Here is a 22196-nt window from a genome sequence, read left to right as displayed (position 1 = left end):
AGTGGAGAGGTTAAGTCACAGACAGGCAGAACAAAAAGACAGCTAAGCAAGTGGGCTTTTGGCGAAAAGGGCTTCTTCTAAAGTAGACAGCGTGCCCCCCCCCCCCCCTCCCACACACACACACACACACACAGTCTCTGGCTGCCAAAGCTGGACCACGAGCAACTACTGTGCTTGATGGGAAAAGCATTCTGGATGGTGGGGGTAAGGAGGCAGCTGGGGAAGGGAGGGGGATAGGAGGGTAGGGGTTGGGGACAGTAAAGTGCTGCTTGTGGAAGCATACAGGGACATGGTGGGGACAAGGTAAGGCAGCTAGGTGCCTCCCAACTGCGACTGGACCTAGCTGCCCTGCCCTGTTCCCACCAGTCCCTGTACGCTCTCACAAGCAGGACTCTCTTGTTCTCCACCGCTATCCTTCCCCCTCCCTGACCCACCCTCTTCCTTACACCACCACCCAGAATGCTTTTCCTATCATCAAGCACAGTGGCTCATGGTCCAGCTTTGGCAGACAGAGATAGTGGTCGTGTGTGTGTGTGTTGTCTACTTTATTAGTCTACATTATAACACATGCTCATAGGCTTCATACTCTACATTTTGCTTCCAAGGTGGACTGCTCAAGGTGGCAAAGCAATGGAGATGTGTGATGATCCTCCATTCAAGTCATGGCAGTAAAATTTCTGTTTAACAACAAGAATTCAGCTGCTGAGATGGGAAGAGCAAATAGTTTAATATTGTCCACCATAAACTTGTAATATTTCATTAAGTACTATAGTGTGATTGCATAAATCACTTAATGGTGACCAACATTTAGAATATTTATTTTAACTTCAGCAGCTCTATTTGCCCCCCCCCCCCCTTTTATTCTTGAGAAGCGCAGCAGTTTTGTTAGTGACACACCCCAATCCTTCCAAACATAATAATAATAAGACGAAACATACTACTATGTTTAACATGCACACAGTGTCTTCATTTTCATTATTATGTAACTGAACAACTGACAGATAAGATAGAACCCGTATCATCCATTAACAATAAATACTAGAAAGAAATCACATCAATTTTTTTTCAGTACTGACGATGATAATGTTCACCTTTATCATTTGTCACATGACCTCCATCAAATCCAAGTTTTCCATTTTAATGGTTATGCAGCTTAAGATGTGATATGACGTGAACAACAACACTAACAAAATATTTTCATTACAAATAGTGCCCACAGTAGAAATTGTCACTACCTGTCCAGAGAGAGTTGCAAAGGTAATGGCCATTCCCACAGGAGGTAACCAGCATTTTGATCCCAGCCTCTTAAAGTCAAAACCTTGTCTCCACTTACTGTCACCACAGCAGACCCATCCACACCCAAAAAGTGGATATCACCTTGTCCACCCTTCTCCAGAACTTGTCGCCATAAAATTTGACCTAAAAAAGAGGACCAATGCATATTAATGTACTAAAAAGCACATTTACCACTGATTATAGTTTATCATGACACACGTAAGTGAACAAACCTGATTTTGAGTTCAATGCAGCAACAACATTTTCCTCTGTAGCTACAAATATTCTCCTAAGAGACAAATTCACATCAAATTCTGCAAACTTCAGCTTTCCAACGTATGACTGTTTCCTGCAACATACAATTAGTTGAATGACATAGCACACTGCCTCTTAATCAGCCTGAAGGTGTAAAATACCTAACTGAATCATCATCAATTAATAATGTTATTTCAACCGAAGCTTACTGTCTAAATAATTAGTGACTGCCAAGTCTTATCCTTGACACAAGCGAAAAACCTTCTATAGCTAAGACTAATGTACCTACAACGGGAGTGCTGTGTAAGGGACATGACAACTAAAATCTCTGAACCATGCCCAATTACCTCAAAGATACTGAAGGAAAAGAAAAATAGTCAAATAATACACAACATTCAATACTGGTACAACTAATCTTTAGGGAGAAACACTAAGAATTTGGAATGTATCACAATCACTACTTTTTCTCTCACACACGCAGACCTATTAATGCAAGCTGCAGCACTTTCCATTCCTTGCCTTTCTCCAACATTTTTTTCTGTATGATGAGTTTCTGCTGATGTTGTCTAATAGTTCTTCTCAAACACTTGACCTTACATCCAGTCGTTATTGATTCTGAAGCATAATTCATTATGCAGACCATAACCATCAAATGACTCAGACTATTTCTTTTATTACTCATGACTGTCCTTAATTACTAGCTTTTCTCATTTTTTCCATTTTTTATACCTTTCTATTCCTTGTGTTTCCAGTCTGGTCCACATATACTTGTATATCTTCCTCTGGAGCCACATTTGAGGGTTTCTGAATGCTGCTCTATGCAGCGTCGATGGTGAGCCGTGATATCTTTCTTACCTTCTTATCCAAAAACTGACCACCTCTAAAGCTGAGTGATCAGCACGCCAGAATGCCAAGTGATGGACCCAGATTCAAATCACGGCATGGTCAGGGATTTTCTCCTCTTGGGGACTGGGTGTTGCATTGTCTTCATCATCACTTCATCTTCATTCAAACATATGTTGCCCAAGTGGCTTTAACTAAAAACACTTGCACCAGATGACCAGCATCCCCGATGGGAGGCCATAGCCACATGCCCATTTCATTTCATCCAAAAACTCACAAAATTTATTTTGTACATAGAAAAATTTACAACTACTATTCCGGTTTTCACGTTTTGCTGCCTGAATGCCTATGGGCATGCAGTAATTATTCTGATCTCATCCTCATGATCTCTATGTGAGTGATATAGAGGACATTGTAGTATATTCCTGGAATTATCATTTAAAGCTGGTTCCTGCAACTTTATCTCAGGATAGTTTATCTCTGTCTTCAAGAGTCTGCCAGGTCAGTTCATTCAGTAGAGCTATGACTCTCTCCCACAGATTAAGCAAACCTCTGACCATTCGTGCAGCCCTTCTCTGTATAGTTCAAAATCCTGTTACTCCTATCTGGCATGGGCTCTGCACACTTGAGCAATATTCTAAAAGTGGTTGCATGAGTAATTTGTACGCAATCTCCTTTGTAGGTCGATTGCACTTCTCCAGTATTCTACCAATAAACTGAAGTTTACCACTTGCTTTACTATGACAGAGCCTATGTGATCATTCAATTTCATACCCCTACCAAGTGTTACATGCCGATATTTGTACCAATTGGCCGATTACAACAGTGACTCATTGATATTGTAGTCATACAATGCTATGTTTTTACATTTTGTGAGGTGCAAAGTTTTGCATTTCTGAACATTTAGACTGAGTTTCCAATATCTGCACTACTTTGAAATCTTCTCAAGATCTCACTGAATATTTATGCAGCTTCTTTCAGATAGTACTTCATTATAGATAACTATATCATGTGCAGAAAGCCTGGTTTTACTATTAATATTGTCTGCAAGCTCATTAATATGCATGAACAGCAAGGGTCCCAATGCGCTTCCCTGGTGCATGCCCGAAATTACTTCTATATCTGAAGATGACTGTCCATCCAAATCATCTTCACGTCTCGGAACTATTTATTTTGCACTCTAATACTTACACTTGTTGTCCTCCTACACATTTTACCTCCAAATTAAAACACTTATTTTCTCAGTTACAATTGTTCTTGGCTTTTTTACATTCATTTTCATAACACATTGTTCACGGCTGTTCTTCAATTCCTTCCTACTGGTACCAATTCTCTTCTCACCTTCAGATAAAAATGCTCTATCATCAGAAAACCATCTGTTGATATTCTCCCTTCATTTTAAAGATAGTTATTTATTGTTTCATCTAGATAAATGTTCAACAATGTCTTTGATTCACACTTCAGCCCATTCCCTCTTATTTCTTTTACAATTTCAGCCTCCAAGCAAACAAATTCTGAAACTGTGCCACTAGCAAAAAAACTAATCTGAATTACAATGAAGCTAGTTCCTAAGAGGTCAAGACACTAACAGCTCAGATAATTTTCAGAAAAGCTGTTGGATCCACACAGAAACCATCGATACATTGGTGGAACACGTACTGCATGAAATTTAGGCAAAGATAATTCCTGGCAAACTATACTTTTTTCACTATTAATTAATATTCTTCCAATTACAGGAACGTTTTCTTAAAGAAGAGGCATAGAGAAAAGTAACTCATCATCTGAGAGGTAAAAGTGCTTATTTAATGTTGTGTGTCACTTCATCACATATTTATATCTTTGAATCTTGCCAGAAAGCTAATTTCTACTGTAAGTTCAACAATAATTTTGTAATATACTCAAAATAAAAATCACTGGCTTCAGTGCCAAAGGTGATGAAAAATTGTGAATTCCAAGGCTCTCCTTAGAGCAATTTTTTATTACCCAAATTGAACATTAACAGACAAGTGCTAAAGATGAATCTTTTGAGACAAAGCTCTTGTATTGCTCGGCTGATTAAAACAACAGCTTTCAAGGTTTATTTCCACACTTATGCAGAAAGATTTAACGCCTTTTATTGAAATCACACGTTTCAGCAATAAGATCAGAATTCTTGGCATTAAAAAGAACAAACTTGTGTCAATACTGTTGGGCACTTGGCAGGTTGGTAGTAAGTTTTACCCCAGGGTAGTATCCCCAAAGGACACTAAAAATTTGTCCAAGTTCTACCTTCACAGCTCCTGGAAGCCAAACCACCTGTGAGCTTTAGACTGCCAGCTAGACAGAAATGCTGAGCGATTTACGGTAGACATAAAGACATGGAGGAGGAGGCATTAGTGTTTAACATCCCGTCGACAACGAGGTCATTAGAGACGGAGCGCAAGCTCGGGTGAGGGAAGGATGGGGAAGGAAATCGGCCGTGCCCTTTCAAAGGAACCATCCCGGCATTTGCCTGAAGCGATTTACGAAAATCACGGAAAACCTAAATCAGGATGGCCGGAGACGGGATAGAACCGTCGTCCTCCCGAAAGCGAGTCCAGTGTGCTAACCACTGCGCCACCTCGCTCGGTCATAAAGACATGATTGAAGCCGAGATATACCGTCCCACTAGAGTGTTGTAAGAAGACATAGATACAATGCAACAATAACTGTTCATGTGCCAAACCATTAGAAAAGAGTGTGTGAAAGGTGAAGTTGGGAAAGTCTGAAGTCACTAGGAGAGCTGACAGAGAAAGAAAATCATGACATGATGTCATACCCATCCTCACCTCCGTAGGGTGCACAGAAAGTGCCAGCAAAAATACGCCACCCTCCTTAACAAATGTCCAATTACTGAGTGCTAATTGCAGACTGCTCAGAGTGTATTCTCACCCCTTGAGTAAGTTGCAGCTATCCAGTGATAAGGGGGGCTATGGGGGTTGACTCTCAGCACAACTAGCTGCCTTCGATCATCTATGGAGCCACGAGTCCAGCTGAAAGGTTGCTGCCTGCTGCAGGGCCAACTTCCAAGGCGACATTGATGGAGCGTGGAGGCTGCCATAACCCTGCAGGTATGCTGGTGCTGCTCATTCTGTTTTTGACGCTGACACTGATGCTGCCAACTCCTGTCTCCTAAATGGGGGCTGAAGCTGATCCCTACAAGCCAGTGAGCACTTCATGCAGATCTGGAGGCATGACTCCTGAGTGCAAATCTTCGAAGTCAATGAGAGCACTTTGGAATCAGTACACAGAGCCGGAGGCCACTGGTGTCCACGGGTTGACGGCTGCTACATAACATAACAGCTGCCACCCAATGCTTCGCTGTATGGGCAGAACTGCAAGCTGAGTGCATACTGACCCTCTTTTGCTGATGAGGGCGCTGCTCTGCCGGCCCGGCTGTGACGTGGTGCTTTGAAAGACAATACTGTATTATTGCTTAATAAATGTGGTGTTGCCAATTATGTTTTCCTGATGCTCTTGACCATAGCTAGGTCCTCATCACTGAATCCCACCCGGCTCTCTCCTGATGACAGTAGGTGTCTGGGGCCAGACTCATAATAGGAATATGTTTTGTAACAACAAAAATGACAATTATATAAGAAGAGGAGATTCTGAAAGGGGAAATGGAAAAAATTGGATGGCTTGTGGGAAGAGAGAAAATCCCACATATTTTTCTCTTAAAATGCTTTTTCCAAAATGGCAAATGAGTTGGTTGTATCAACCACACAATAAAAATATTACCAAATGCTTCAAAATGAACACTGTTTTCTTCTGAGTTAAAAGCACTGAAAATTCCTGTAAGTAGCCTTCTCCTCATTCTAGAAACCTCTAATGTCTTTACCGGCTATTAAGTTACAACATGAATTGCTAGCATTTATTGCACAAAATTATCTTTAATAATGCAATATATGGTTCCTCTTCTAACCCACAGGATCAATACAGCTCTGAGAGTCTAACAGGTGATGATCTGAAACTTCCTGGCAGATTAAAACTGTGTGCCGGACCGAGACTCAAACTCGGGACCTTTGCCTTTCGCAGGCAAGTGCTCTACCGACTGAGCAACCCAAGCACCACTCACGCCCCGTCCTCACAGCTCTAATTCCGCCAGTACCTCGTCTCGGTAGAGCACTTGCCCGCGAAAGGCAAAGGTCCTGAGTTCGCGTCTCGGTCTGGCACACAGTTTTAATCTGCCAGGAAGTTTCATATCAGCGCACACTCCGCTGTAGAGTGAAAATTTCATTCGAGGTGATGATCTGCTCAGCCTACACCAACATTTACACTGTATAGCACATAGTAGATAGTATTTCCCACTGTACCTCCATCTTTGGGTAAGGCCTGAAATTCGGTTCACATCAAGAGCTGTAACATCATGCTTCATCCAGCTTATAAGCCACGTGGTAGCATGTGGGCAATTTATGAAAGTCATTTCCATACTGGAATAGATCCATGATGGAATGCCAGAGACTTCGTAGCACTTGATGGTTTGTAATCACTTCACTCATTGAGACGTGGGGACTTAGCAATCTCAACATAAAGGACATATTTTGGAATGGTTCTGCAGCCACTCTTAACACCACTGAAGATATTCCCTGATGTCTTAATACACCATATGATCCTGTCCCTTCATCTTGTTCTCTGTTTTCCCCATGTTCCTCTCCTCCTCAATTCTCCAGGAAACCACCTTATTTCTTACCTTACAACTCCACTTAATTTTCAATATCCTTCTGTAGTGCCACATCTCAAATGCCTCAATTCTCTTCTCTCCCAGAATTTCCTATATCAGGGCTGAGGCCTATGTTTGATACTAGTAGACTTCTTTTGGCCAGAAGTGCTCTCTTTACACGTGATAGTCTGCTCTCTTTATATGTGATAGTCTGCTTTTGATGTCTACCTTGCTCTGTCTGGCATGTTGTTTAAAAAATAATAAACTCCTTCACTCCATATACTTGGTCTCCAATACTGATGTTAAGTTTATCACTAATCTCATTTCTGTTACTTCTCATTGCTTTCATCTTTCTTTGGCTCACTCTCAACCATATTTTGTGCTCAGTAGTTTGTTTATTTTAACTCCCAAGACCAGTAATTCTTCACTCGCAGAGCAGACAGCAATGTCATCAGTGAATCTTTCAACCCTGAATATTAACCCAACTTCCAAACCTTCCTTTAGTTTCCTTCATTGCTTCTTTGATACATGGGCTGAACAGAAGAAGAGAGACTTCATTCTTGCTTTACACTCTTTTCTCTTGGTCTTCCATTCTTTGCATTTCCTCTTGGTTCCACACTTGTTGCTAGCCCTAATACCCCCACAGTGGATTGTTTGTATCAGTCATATTCAGGTGTATAAGGTATCATGATCTGTACACTTTATACCACATTTCAGAAGGGACTTTTTGAATGTTAAATAATATTAGAGCAAATAAGCTCTCTCTGCTGTCCAAGATTTGTGACTGACACACTTTCAGATAGCACAGGCCTCGAGCAATCTTTGTCTTCCTTCACTCAAATGAGGTAACAAACACAGCTCACCCAATGTAATTGTCAAAAACCTCACTAAGTTATTCACAATTGTCAAAGCTAGTGTTGATGAAATATAAGTGTCCCTTAAACATTGAAAATTAAACAATATGTTTCCTTCTAGTGAAAATTTGAAACCAAAAATACCATCCACCCCTCCAACTTCATCAGCTGCACCTTGTGTGTTCCTGTTGGAGTAGTAGCATCCACCAAGGCCATCCACGAACACACAGGTCAGAACTGGCTACCGTAATCATAGGTATCACGCTGTTCACAGTGATAGGAAAAACAGTGAATTTTAAAAGACAATTCATGAGGAGACACCAATCCCCTGTTTCAACCTTGCTATTATTAAGATGACTGATGTATCAGCATAATTTTAAATTTGTCTTCGAAGTAAAAAATGGTCAGTTGTGCAGGAAAGACATGTCATCATCTGCCATATGGTGTCATCTCGATGCCAAGTAAGGAGGTGGCTCTCCCAGCTGTTGTCTGTTTTCCACACCTTGGAGAAACTACTTATAATTTGAATAGATCCCAGATTGGTCTCAAGAGGCTGAGTATACCCCATCCCAGTCCTCCCAATAAGAAATAATCCCTGGCAGTATCAGAAATTGAATCCAGGTTCTTCTTATATGGTACTCAGGTACATTGACAGTTCCACAATAGAGTCCGATCAGATTATGATATAGTGATTATTTTATTTTTAGACAAAAGTTTATAGTTTCAGCCCCAGAGGAAACTATAATAAGTTCATAGTGGTTGTGAAATGAAATATAAACAGTTGATTAAAACATGTTTTCTCAAAAATGGTATGTATATTCTTAACCTTATAAGCAACAGTTTCTTCCATTTGAGTAATTGACGAGAGATTAATCATGGTCAGGTTATTGATTTGACTACCCACAGCTTCTAGTTTGCTACTTCTAATCTCTTGTAAAATCACATGATCCTTTTACTCGACAATGTGCTGAAGCTCACATAACATCTATTTCTCCTTAGACATATTGGCTGCTTCATCTGCTGCATTGTGTACTCCACTGCAAAGCAAAATGTCATCTTGAGTTTATATCTGTTGTATTGTATCTGCCAAATTGTGAACAATTTTTTCACATTATGTAAATCTGCAGGATTACTCTCAGGATATGGGGAGAGCCAAAGCAGATAAGAAGTTTTCTACTAAAACGTTGTCTCGCCCATTCTGGTGCATTAATGACTGTGTATTTTTTTGACAGTTAGCTAGTTATTCAGAAAAGTAATATCTGAAGAGATAGTCAGGAAGAATTGTGGATTAGCTGAGGATATCAACCTGTTTACGCTAATTACCATACAAAACAATAAAATTGTGCAACACCTGCCTGTCCGTGAGCAAGAGGAACAACACATTACAAATTTCAGTACACAAGTAGCTAGGAACAACTAAAATTTATTAAGTTTAATGAACATATTACAATAGCACAGTTCCTTGGGACACGAGTTGGCACTAACTCGTTCATGCTGAAAAGCCAATCACTAAGGGTATGCCAGAATGTTCTTACATAGACAACATATGAGAGGCTGTGGCTGGCAGTGTGCAGTAGGTGCATGAGGATAGGTGAAGTCCAAGAGGCCATGATCAGATGTACTAGTAGTGGGCTCAAGTATGGGAAAATTGCTTAAGGTTGGAGTTGGCAGTGCTCAATAATGGATGTAGGCCGAAGCCTCTGTGGTTGAAGTTGGCAGTCTTAAGGACTTAAGGATGGATGAAGTGTGCGAACACTTTGGCGAGATACTCCTCTCTGGCTCAGCGATGTGAACTCCCAAATGTTGAGCTGCTAGGAGCAGCGGGCATAATCCTGGAGTGTGAACTGGCTGCACAGTGGTTCGGCAGCAACCTGAATACCTGTCTGGCAGAACACCATTTGCAGCGATGCTTATGCCTCTGGTGGTAAGGCTGGCATAACAAAGTACTGTGGTCGCTGCTGGAGGTTTGGTTGGAAACAACCTGTTTATTTTAGTTGATGTAATATTGTTTTCATTTGGTCGCTGGAAGTAGCCACATTAGCGGGCTGGAGTTTTGGCAACCCACAGTACATGACTGTAGGACTGGTGGCTGAGTCACTGGAGGGTACAGCAGCACTCTTCAAGTTGAAGAAAAAGAATACCTAAAAACCTAGCCTGGAACAAAAGATTTCTTGTTCCCTAGTAAGTTTCAAATCACTCTGTGCCTCTGAAGTATTCACAGCAACAGTTTATTCAATTCCTTGATCATTATCTTGAGGTCTGATAGATACAGTTTCTACAAAACATTCCTTAGAAAAGATTTCAAAAGGCTTGGTTGTACAACAGTGATTTCTGAACACATGCCCATAATCTGAGGTTGAGAGCAGATTACATCGTAGTGATTATAGCAATGCTAGTACTTCCTAGCTTGGCTTGCCATGAAGAGGTACTGCTGTGTTTGGATCAGTGGTTCACCAGCCCAGGCCCACACACCTTGGGCTGGTCAATGAGCACCTTTTGACTGTCCAGCAACTTGAGATCACAGGCATCTGCAGAAGAGGGCAGATGGGAAGGGTGGGAGCACTTGCCACCCTGCACCCTGTCCTCCCAGAAACAGAAAATGGAGTAGAGTTTTTATTCATATACTGAGTAGATGAACATTAATTTTTTGGATTATAATAAGTCTTTAGTGTCACGTATAAAATTTAGTTCTTATAACATAACGTGCCTCAAAACTGATTAACTCTTATATTAAAAATGTCAATTTTAGTGAGTGCCATTCCCCAAATCAATTTTGCTGTCACATTGCTCGCTAGGTAATCAGTCTTGTCACTCCTGTGGTTTCTCTGTATGATGTGAGGCCCATGGGTAGCCAGTGTAGCTAAAATTGTGTAAAAGAACTCCGTTGGGTCATGACGGTAGTATAGACTAATAGTCTGCAGATTGTTCACTGGATATTAGAAACTTGTCATGGCAACAGCAACCTGATCTGCTGTGAAGACACTCAATTCCTCCAGTAGAAAAATAGTACAGGAAGTGATTTGATGAGTACAGTTAAATGGGTAGATAGTAAACCTCTACAGAGATTTCCAGTCCAATTTCAATTCTTTCTTTTGGTGTTTCATTAAATAACGGGCTCTTGCTTACAGCTATTTGAAGATTATGAGACTGTCAGTTGGGGGAGTAATTTGAATCATTGAAGGCTTGCCATGGTCTGACAATACTTTTCCTTGTTCCCTCTCAAGACTGGTCATTAGTGACAAGGATTCCTGGATAATGGAACTGCTACATCCCCTCCTCCTCAATTACAGCTGTTACATCTTGACAGTAGGTTCAGATGTGAATACAGCAAAGTGACGTCAGAAATGTAGGTCTGCCAGTTTGTCCACTGGAATGACCAACAGGCTGGTTGGTTTGGAGGGGGCATGGAATGGGAACAACAGGTTCACTGGGAGTTGGTCACTGTCACATTGTAATAAGTTGAATTCGACACATGCTGTACTGACATGGGTATGGGATCCATCAGCGAAACTGAAAATCATCAATCAACTTTTCGATAAGGAAAGTGCTACTAGACTGTCAAGAACTCCCATCACAATGGGTTATGCACATTAAAATTCCCCAGGAGGGAAGGTGATGGGAGTTACTGTACCAGGTTAAACACCTTAGGATACCATGTTTTGCTCTCTGGCGACAGGTAAATGTTCCAAAAAGTAACATCAAATGTCAATGGAATCTGTAAAGCCACTACATCGAACAGTGTTTGAAGGGGAACACTTTCCCAATAGAAATGGACAACTGGATGACTTCTCAGGGTTGGCAAGGTTCCAACAGTAACTGCAGTATAATTTAAGGTTAGAATAGTGATTATTACAAAGCTGTGTTTGTTGCAGGCTGGTACACATCACAGGATAAAATTACAGCAGCTGTCATAATTCAAGAAGGTGGCAGTTACATCCATTACAATTCCACCGTTTAATCACTATGGTGTAATCTGGAAGGATGGAAGCTGCCATTACCACTACTGTTTTGGATTTCATCTTTTAAACTTTTTGAGAGTGCAAAGATTTGCCCACTTAAGACTGGGAACAGAAAAATGAGCAGTCCAATGGCATGCGGTTCATTACCAGTGTTGAGCTGCAAGTCCACACAGTTCTGAGAAAAGGGTTCCCCAGGGGAGGTATGTGTACTGAGATGCTGGGCAGACAAATACCTCTCCAGTCAAAAATGGTGGTTAGGGATCTCTCTTTCTGGCAAGAGAAAGGATTATAAAAGGGTTGACTCTGCATCAGATCAAGGGGGTTTCATTGCAGTGTGACAAGGGATTAAAGCCATCTGGAGGTGCGGAAGGGTTCTCCCACAGTTGTCAAGAAACTGGTCACCATAATAGCACTGTAAAGGCATTCCTATTTCTTTGCAACATCACAGCACTACAATCATAGGTCTTCAATTGTCCTTTGCTTCTTGTAAATGAGACACAGTGGTGAGCTATAGACATGCTGGTCCTGACAACTGATGCAAGTTATGGGACAGATATCAGTTGTTCACCGTATTGAGTACACAGACAGGTGAGTTCACTGGGACATCAATACGACATATGAATAAAATCTTCTCTGTTTTAAAGCTGGGTCATATCCAATAAAATTCTCGAGCTTTTGATGGCTAGCTCCGCCATCGTTGTCAGGAGTAAAACTAATGACTGCTGTTTGGCACTATTTCCCGCTTATATATCTATGGGCTTGGTCACTGGTACCACCCACAGAGGGCCAACATGACTCGTGTGCAAAAGGCGAGTTGGGCATCTCACAGCAGCTCCGGCCCACAGCAAGACCGAGTGATGGCAGGTGGCGCGAGGTGACTGCAACACATTTGAAACTGCTGCTCCTGCCAAGCGTTAAGCATCTGCTGTTGCTTCCTTTTGATATCCAAAGGCTGCTTCTATGCCTTACTCAGTGTGTAGCCCTGGTCTCTGTTGAAATTGTTGCCGTTCATTCTAATCTCAGCCGCCTCTTTTATAACGGATTCCCAGTATGTTGACGCATGAGCCAAGACCCTTGTGTTCTCAGACTGTATTTTCAATACAAGAGTCTTGGCTCATGTGTCAACATACTTGGACTCCATTATAAAAGAAGCAGCAGAGATTAGAAAGAACAGCAACAATTTCAACAGACCAGGACTACCTAATGCGTAGGGTGCAGAGGCGGACTTTCGACATCAAAAGGAAGCAATAGCGGATGCGTCATGCTTGTAGGGAGATGGGAGCATCAGATTCAAACGTGGCGTCGACCCCTTGCGCCACTTGACGTCACTCGGTCCAGCGGTGTGCCGTAGCTGCTGTGAGTTACCCAACTCGCCTTCCGTGCAGTGTCGTTTTGGCCCTCTCTGATTGGTGCCAGCGGCCTTAGGTATATAAGTGGGAAATAATGCCAGCCCCGGCAGCCAGTAGTTTTACTCCTGATGATGATGATGATGATGATGATGATGATGATGGCAGAGCTAGACATCGAAAGGTCGAGAATTTTATTGAAATTGAAATGGCTTAAAAAATGAGAAGGTTTTATCCAATCACACTGCCACACAAAAACTCCGAGGACACATGTTTGAAATGAAGGTCCTTAAAGCAGCATGTAGATGGTGGTATGTACAAGTGGAAGGCACAACAGCTTAAACTTGTATGGGATGTAAAAGGAACAGGAATATTGCCCAAATGAGTGCATGAAAATAATGCCTGAGACTGAGCGGAGTCCACTGTCCTGATCAGCAAGGAGACCATCTGTGTCTTTTGCAACACACCACTTCTCCAAATGTATCTCTGGTGCATTCCATGCAAAATTGAGCTTTGGTAGCTAGAAAGAATGGACAAGTTTTAGGTCACTGGACAGATCTATTTCTCAATGCGTACTAAATCAGTACACCCAGTAAAGCCAAAAGTAATACAAAACTTGGCAACAGTAACACCGTATCAACATAGGATATTACATACAACTGGCCCTCCTGAAGTCACCACTTTCATTACTTGAAAGTTCTTAACAGGCAGCTGTATGCAATTTAATTAACAATTTTTGTCTTTGGGACAATATAGCATAAGAACTTATGATGAATATTTTGTGGATCAAATAGGAAACCACAAGCATCTTCAGTTCTCCTGCTGCAGAGACTGTTGCAATTTGTCTTATTATCCTTATAATTATAGGATAAGACTAGCAATCTGCTGATATCGCATATCAACAAACAAGAAATGTGGATACTCTTACAAAGGAGATAAATTCTAATTCAGTTCTCTTAAATGGTTTAAGAAAGAGCACTTTAACATCAGCACTTAACAAATTAGAACCAAATTACAAACCTAAGACTGGTTGAATTGCATCTGGCTGTGTGAACAATACTTACGATCACTAATTACTACTGCACTGCTAGATAAAGAAAGTTTTAAAAATACGTAAGGTACAGGCCATTTATGTATTACGTACATTCAAAACATTAAACTGTAGATAGTAGCAAGCATATAAAAATGTATGCTGAAGTATCCCAAGAACTATTCAAACTCATCTTTGGTAGATACATGGGAAATACGGAAGCGTCCGATCCCACCCGTCTGCTCTGACCCATGACGTCACAAATATGGCGGAAACAAAAACAAACACACACACTTTCCACAAGAAGCCTAATGACACTAACGGGACAAGCGCGGGAAATGGGGTGTTTTGGGTGGGGGGGCAAACTAAATATAAACAAATTTAGACGCCTTGTGTAGCTACAACGTGTAAGTGAAGACAGCCATGCATGAATACCCACCCACCTCCCCAGGGGTCGTAACCCCTGCAACCCATAGAAGATAAAGATGATTCAGTAGCTGATTAGTGTTTTTTGTCTTTAAAAAAAAAAAAATCTCACGGGATAGAACGAACAGATCAGAAAGATAAATATAATAAACTAAAACAGAAATTCGAGGAAACAGATAATTAAAATAAGTAATAAGTGTTTTAAAAAAAAAACCCTCACGAGATAGAACGAACAGATCAGAAAAGTAAATAAAATAAGATAAAACAGAACTGGAGACAGCCACACTCAAACCAAACTCCGCGCCGTCATGACGTCACACACGACAACACCCTTACGTCACGGGTCAAAGTCGACGCGTGGGATCGGACGCTTCTGTCGACCCGATACATGTTATATATGGTGCTACCTATTGTCAAAGCACTGAACAAAAGAAATGCAGAAAGCTTAGCATTAAAAGCAACACCAAGACAAGGTATGACAGTAAAATAAAGGGTACTAAATTACACCACACTACTGATATTGTTATTATTATTGTTTTAACACTGATGACACCAATTGCATTTAAATATGCTTAAAGGTGGAATAAAACATTTGTATTTGTGCTTGATTTCTATAGTTCCCTAGAATAGTAAAGCAACACAGAAAAAATGATATACACACAGCAGGCATTCATTATAATGATAATTAGTCACAATGACTTTTTAAATGCTTAATTTGTCGGCACTTATGCAGTTTAGAGGGTACATGGGCTAATCACGAGAAAAGTACCTATTTTTGAAGGAAACATGTATTTCTGAAGATATAAGCACATATATGCTCGGAATACCAAAAAAAAAAAAAAAAAAAAAATTTATTTCAAAAATTGTGTGTTACAGTCATATCTGATGTGCCCGTCACCAAAAAAGTACTTATTTTCATATGGATGAAAAAAAGATGAATTAACTGCCTCAAAATTTTTTTTATCAAAAATGATGTATTGCATATGTATGCAAAGAATTTTAAAAACTATTTTTTTTTACAAAAAAGATGGAATTATTAACAAAATTTTCTCAAAAACCATATTTGTTTATTTGGCACAGATATACATTAAAGCTCGAATCACAGATTAGATAAAAACAGCTACATCAAGTTAATTTGTAGTATTAGGATAGATTTTTTGAATATGCTCAATGAAATTGTGGAACGGATTTTCCCCAAAACGTTGATGCCGGAGAAATTCCGCCAGGTAGTAATTCAGTATAGCACGGTGAGTTCCAAAACGCCTTTTATTTTTTTTCCTTTAGCATTTTGCCAGACTGATTCCACGTGATTTGTGGTTGCGTTTATAAAGGGATCGACAAAATAAAGCGAATGATTAACAGTCAGATGATTGTAGCGCAAGTTACCTATGGTGGTGTAAGCTTGCCACAAATCAGAAACTACTGTGGTTCAAGGCAAAACATACTGTTGCAAAATTGGCAGCAAATGGGTTGCATCACGTTCTGGCACAGCAACCATAACACTTTGCTTTGTCTCAATGTCATAGCCACCAAAGACCCATTGCTCCCGCACTGTATGACCTCGATGGTACTTTCTCCTGACGAAGCAGCTCTCGTCCATTTCAACAGTATGGCCAGGGCCGCCCAAAACTATTGGCAGATATCCCTACAAAATTGGCACCAATCGACCACAAGGTACTCACTGCCAATTTTGAGCTCCCTCATTAAAAACTTTTGCTTATTGAGTCCGAAAGCCCACAGTCGCAAAATTTTAGAAATGTCTAAATGACTGCCAGCAAAAAATGACATTTTCTCCGGCTTCATTTTGTTGTATCCAACACAATTCCCATTTTCACACACCAGATCGTTCTTCAAAAGACCTTGTTGCCTAGCCCACTGCATAGAGCTTTGGGTGTTCTCCGTAACATGGTATAAATCTTCCATTACAAAGTCACTCAAATCTGGAATATTTCTCGGCATTTTGGCACACTCGGTAATATACGATACTTCAAAACAGACAGCCTCAACAGAAAAATATAGGTCATTGAGCGCACTGATCAAGATACATAACTGTGAGCAACAATATGCAAAGCCAACAATAGCTATCATGGTTAAGATGTATGAAACTGTAAGCATTACCTATGGATAAAGAACACTGTGGGGTCATTCCATGTCCAATCAACCAATTGTACCACATGATTTGAACCATGACCTCTCAGATTTGGAAGAATATTTTTTTTCAGGTAATGTACCTACTAACACTAGTTTAAATTTGAGATTTCAAATTTTTCTGATCTTTGGTTTTTGAGTTTCAAGGGTTTAAAAATAAAAAAAACCTCTGTTTTTGATCAATTGATGATTGTTTTAAAATGCTGTACCTCAAATACTATACAACCTAGAGAGCTCAAAATTGCACCATTGTTTTCCTCTAAAAATTCCATTCAGTTTGGTATGTAACATGAGCATGCTACCTAAATCTGAAAAAAAAGTGTTGAAATTTCCAAAATACGTACCCTCAGATTTCTTTATAAAAATTATATGTGTTGTGCAGTCTAAATGACTACATGCATGCAAAATTTCAAGATGGGATCTCAATGGGTTCTTGTATAAAATAATATTTCACTACTGCAATACACACTAGTGAGGTGAAAAGCAGACTATTTCTAGGCTACGAATACTAAGGTAGGCCTATGTAATTCTAACAAACTTAAATTATTTTGTTAGCCTTTTTATGCAACATTACCGTCTTATTGTTTGTTAATTCATTAAATGATATAGTGTTGTTTTAATTTCATGTTCATGATTCTTTTAACTATGCATCAGAAGGAAGTTAAAATTTTGAATAAAGCCACTCACCTTCATCCTTAGTTGTAAATCTTTTGCTTGGTTTTCCAGTGTTATTTGTAATCATTTACAACAAGTTCCTTATATTAGAAATTGGCATATAAGTAATTTCACTTGGGAAAAAGATTAACTTGTAGATATCTGCATGGATAGAACTGTATTTCTAATACCAATTGGTATTTACAAAGTTAATACACATGGTATCTATAGAACTTAGTGTTTAGTGAGGGTAGGTGTAACATAATTTAAACGTGCTTCTTTTATGATCTTTTAAGATATTTTTCCAAAGCAAGAGAAGACAATTTCATTTCTTTAGCACTTAAAGTGTAGGTTCTTCCCATAGCTGTTGTTGGATTCGCTGTTTGTAAAAGAGTATTTGCTGGGACATCTAATATATCTCTTGGTTGTGGATAGTAAAAAGACTGGGCTGGACCCTTTGGGTGTAAAAAATTTATTCGGTACATATCATTGTATTTTTCTTCATAGCATCCTAGCCACCATCAGTAATATTTTCCACATGTGAGGGTGATATTTGGTTCAGTGTTGTCACATATACAAGCGATTCATCAAGACTAAAATGATAAAGCTTGACAGTAATTTGACTCTCTGTGCAGGGTTTATATGAATAAAACTTCTGTGTTCCCACAATCGCTTTTGAGTCACTGAACCGAGAAAGTAAGTATTCTTTGGTCAGTTCATAGTCCTCTGTTGTGCAATGTTCAAAGTCAAAGTTTATTATGTTTTCCATGGCAAATACATGAAGTGAGTTGGGTGTTAAGATTTGTTGGTCACATGGGTTTTGTAAGCTGGCATTAGCAGCTAGCCGCTTAACAGTTCCGCCAAGGCCATCGCATGCACTCTTGCCACTCTGCCTCAACTCCAAAATCAGTTTTATGCAAACACATATTAAGGAAGTTTTTCTTATTTTTATATTGTGCAGCGCTGCCATCAGAAAAGTAAGTAATCTTTTTAAGTGCAGCAGGCAAGTTTTGATTTATGATTTCTAGCAGTTTTTTCTGGAATACTTAGAAAGCGACTGCATTATGTTTTAGGCAATCTGATATGAAGACATACTGCAGATATTTTAGTTTTCCCTCCCATTTATAATATATGATGAAAGGATGCAGTGTAGCTTCCCCATTACATCAAGGTGGCCATAAGTGGGGTAGTGGCCAAAACTAGAGCCTTGACCCTATATGAAAATCTCACGTTTTTTTATAATAAAAAGTGAATGTCATACAAAATTGTAAGAGTCTTAAGTTATTATTTTTTTAAATATTTTATTCTCTCATTAAAATATCATTTAGTGAATTAACAAACAATAAGAAGGTAATGTTGCATAAAAAGGCTGTTGTTGTTGTTGTGGTCTTCAGTTCTGAGACTGGTTTGATGCAGCTCTCCATGCTAATCTATCCTGTGCAAGCTCCTTCACCTCCCAGTACCTACTGCAACCTACATCCTTCTGAATCTGCTTAGTGTATTCATCTCTTGGTCTCTCTCTACAATTTGTACCCTCCACGCTGCCCTCAAATGCTAAATTTGTGATCCCATGATGCCTCAGGACATGTCCTACCAACCAATCCCTCCTTCTAGTCAAGTTGTGCCACAAACTTCTCTTCTCCCCAATCCTATTCAATACCTTCTCATAAGTTACGTGATCTACCCATCTAATCTTCAACATTCTTCTGTAGCACCACGTTTCGAAAGCTTCTATTCTCTTCTTGTCCAAATGATTTATCATCCATGTTTCACTTCCATACATGTCTACACTCCAAACAAATACTTTCAGAAACGACTTCCTGACACTTAAATCTATACTCGATGTTAACAAATTTCTCTTCTTCAGAAACGCTTTCCTTGCAATTGCCAGTCTACATTTTATATCCTCTCTACTTCGACCATCATCAGTTATTTTGCTCCCCAAATAGCAAAACTCTTTACTACTTTGTCTCATTTCCTAATCTAATTCCCTCAGCATCACCCAACTTAATTTGACTACATTTCATTATCCTTGTTTTACTTTTGTTGATGTTCATCTTATATCCTCCTTTCAAGACACTGTCCATTCCGTTCAACTGCTCATCCAAGTCCTTTGCTGTCTCTGACAGAATTACAATGTCATCGGCGAACCTCAAAGTTTTTATTTCTTTTCCCTGGACTTTAATACCTGCTCCAAATTTTTCTTTTGTTTCCTTTACTGCTTGCTCAATATACAGATTGAATAACACCGGGGAGAGGCTACAACCCTGTCTCACTCCCTTCCCAACCACTGTTTCCCTTTCACGCCCCTCGACTCTTATAACTGCCATCTGGTTTCTGTACAAATTGTAAATAGCCTTTCGCACCCTGTATTTTACCCCTGCCACCTTTAGAATTTGAAAGAGTATTCCAGTCAACACTGTCAAAAGCTTTATCAAAGTCTACAAATGCTAGAAACATAGGTTTGCCTTTCCTTAATCTTTCTTCTAAGATAAGTCGCAAGGTCAGTATTGCCTCACGTGATAAAAAGGCTAACATAATAATTTAAGTTTGTTAGAATTACATAGGCCTACCTTAGTATTCGTAGCTTAGAAATAGTCTGCTTTTCACCTCACTAGCCTGTATTGCAGTAGTAAAATATTATTTTATACAAGAACCCATTGAGATCCCATCTTGAAATTTTGCATGCGTGCAGTCAGTCAGACTGGACAACACACTATTTTTATAAAGAAATCCGAAGGTATGTATTTTGGAAATCTCAAAAATCGTTTTTCTGGAATAGTTTAAAATTTTCAAATTTAGGTAGCATAGTCACTTTACATATCAAATTGAAGGGAATTTATAGAGGAAAACAACGGTGCAAGTTTGAGCTCTTTAGCTTGTATAGTTTTTGAGCTAAAGCATTTTAAAACAATCATCGATTGATCAAGAACGGAGTTTTTTTTTTTTTTTTATTTTTATTTTTATTTTTAAACCCTCGAAACTCAAAAACCAAAGGTCAGAAAAATTTGAGATCTCAACTTTAAACTAGTGTTAGTGGGTACATTACCTGAAAAAAGAATTCATCCAAATCTGATATATCAAGGTTCAGACTGTTAGTTGATTTGAGATGGAATGACCCTGTGAAAAAATATATTAAGGTGTCTGCAGCATATTGGCAGAACAACATGAATAAGTTGGTGGAAGCAGGCAGTTTTTATTTTTTTTCATCCATATGAAAATAAGTACTTTTTTGGCATTCCGTGCATATATGTGCTTATATCTTCAGAAATACGCGTTTCCTTCAAAATTAGGTACTTTTCTTGTAATCAGCGCATGTACCCCCAAAACCGCGTAAGTGCCAATTTGTCTTGCATAATGACTATACAAACATAGTATGTCTTAAATATGGTGTTCACAGGTAACACTAGAGATGCGCAGACAAAGACTGCGCGCACTGTTGATGGATTGTACATTAAAAAATACAGCGGAACTGTATACATTACCACACAAATGTTTTGTAAAGTACGATACACAAACGCTTAAGAAAGATTTAAAATATTAAGTATAGGTTTTTACACGTACGTTACCAAATATATGGCCATTTACTACAAATTAAGCGGTAATATAAAACTATCTGTGATTCCACATTACATGCAATAATAGAGCAACTGAAATAACCTACTATAACGGCATGATAAGGTGTTTTGTCCCACTCCCTACATAGTGAATTGCATGTCTTCAGCGTACAAGAATACGACAACCGTCACACAATTACCACATAAAACACATCAAAAGGCAAAATTCGTGAGTTAGCCTAGCTCCACATTACTAGTAACTAAAATGTAATGTTACTATTGAAGAAGTCGTCTGAAACAGAGCTGTCAATAGTGCTGTGAGCTTTTATTCTATATTCGGGAACTTCATCTTGTTTAATAAGCTTTATGCAATATTATACGAGGAAAATTCGGCCGAAAAGCACTATGCATGTTGAGTAATATGAGTCAAACAATACATCCACCTGTCCAGGTTTGGTTATGTAATTTATTTACCAGTCGAACTTTCCAATCTGATCTTCATAAAGACATGAAGAAGGTCCAAACACAGCAGTCACAACCAAGCAGAACAAAATTTTACAAGGACTTGAGCATATATAACTTGATGTCATTCCAAAAACCATGTTCACACTTAACACTCTCCCAAGATACATACACACATGCAAACATGAAACAACACTGCTAGAACCCGGCCTGCAAAGATGTAAATAATGTAAAGATCAAAGATTAAACTACATAACATGTGCATTATGTAGTTGAAGATTCAAAGATAATAAGATGACAATCAAATATATAACGAGGAAGAGACGTATTTGTTGTATGTAGTTTTATTTGCACTTCGATCACAGTTTGCAACCATATTAGACATGGCAGCTATATAACGATTAGAACAAAAGATAATTTCCAAGAATGATTGCGTATCGAAGTCGCGGGGCCCAAATGATACATATCGAAGGAGCGATCCTAAATCGATCATGCGGCTGTGGTGACGGGCGCTATGATCAATTATTTGTGATCGTCATTTTTATCTGTTTTTCGTCGTTCCCTCAGTTGCTCTAAATTACATACCTCCGCGAATTATTCGTGAGTTGCAAGGGAAACCCAGACGATTTATGTCGGTAGTGGGTGGGATGTCTGGTGTCCTTGACGTTTCTTCGCACATGGGAAAATCTAATTCCATGCTTATCCA

At 39.4% G+C, this 22196-nt stretch overlaps 1 protein-coding gene across 2 annotated transcripts in view; it reads right to left on the bottom strand.

Annotated features, from left to right (window-relative positions):
• LOC126483753 (ER membrane protein complex subunit 1) overlaps window positions 1-21700 on the bottom strand; it is a 129244-nt gene extending 107544 nt beyond the window's left edge. For both annotated transcript variants that reach the window (XM_050106900.1, XM_050106908.1), the window contains exons 1-3: window positions 21503-21700; window positions 1509-1624; window positions 1236-1419 (exon numbers count right to left, since the gene is read on the bottom strand). In XM_050106900.1, the coding sequence (XP_049962857.1) occupies window positions 1236-1419; window positions 1509-1624; window positions 21503-21660 (458 nt within the window). In that variant the 5' untranslated portion in view covers window positions 21661-21700. The remainder of the gene's footprint in view (window positions 1-1235; window positions 1420-1508; window positions 1625-21502) is intronic.
• Between the last annotated feature and the right edge of the window lie 496 nt (window positions 21701-22196).

The sequence above is a fragment of the Schistocerca serialis genome, chromosome 1 (assembly GCF_023864345.2).
Source record: "Schistocerca serialis cubense isolate TAMUIC-IGC-003099 chromosome 1, iqSchSeri2.2, whole genome shotgun sequence".
Lineage (NCBI taxonomy): Eukaryota > Metazoa > Arthropoda > Insecta > Orthoptera > Acrididae > Schistocerca > Schistocerca serialis.
The sequence above is the reverse complement of the archived record's forward strand: the minus strand, read 5'-3'. Positions and strand labels throughout refer to the sequence as shown.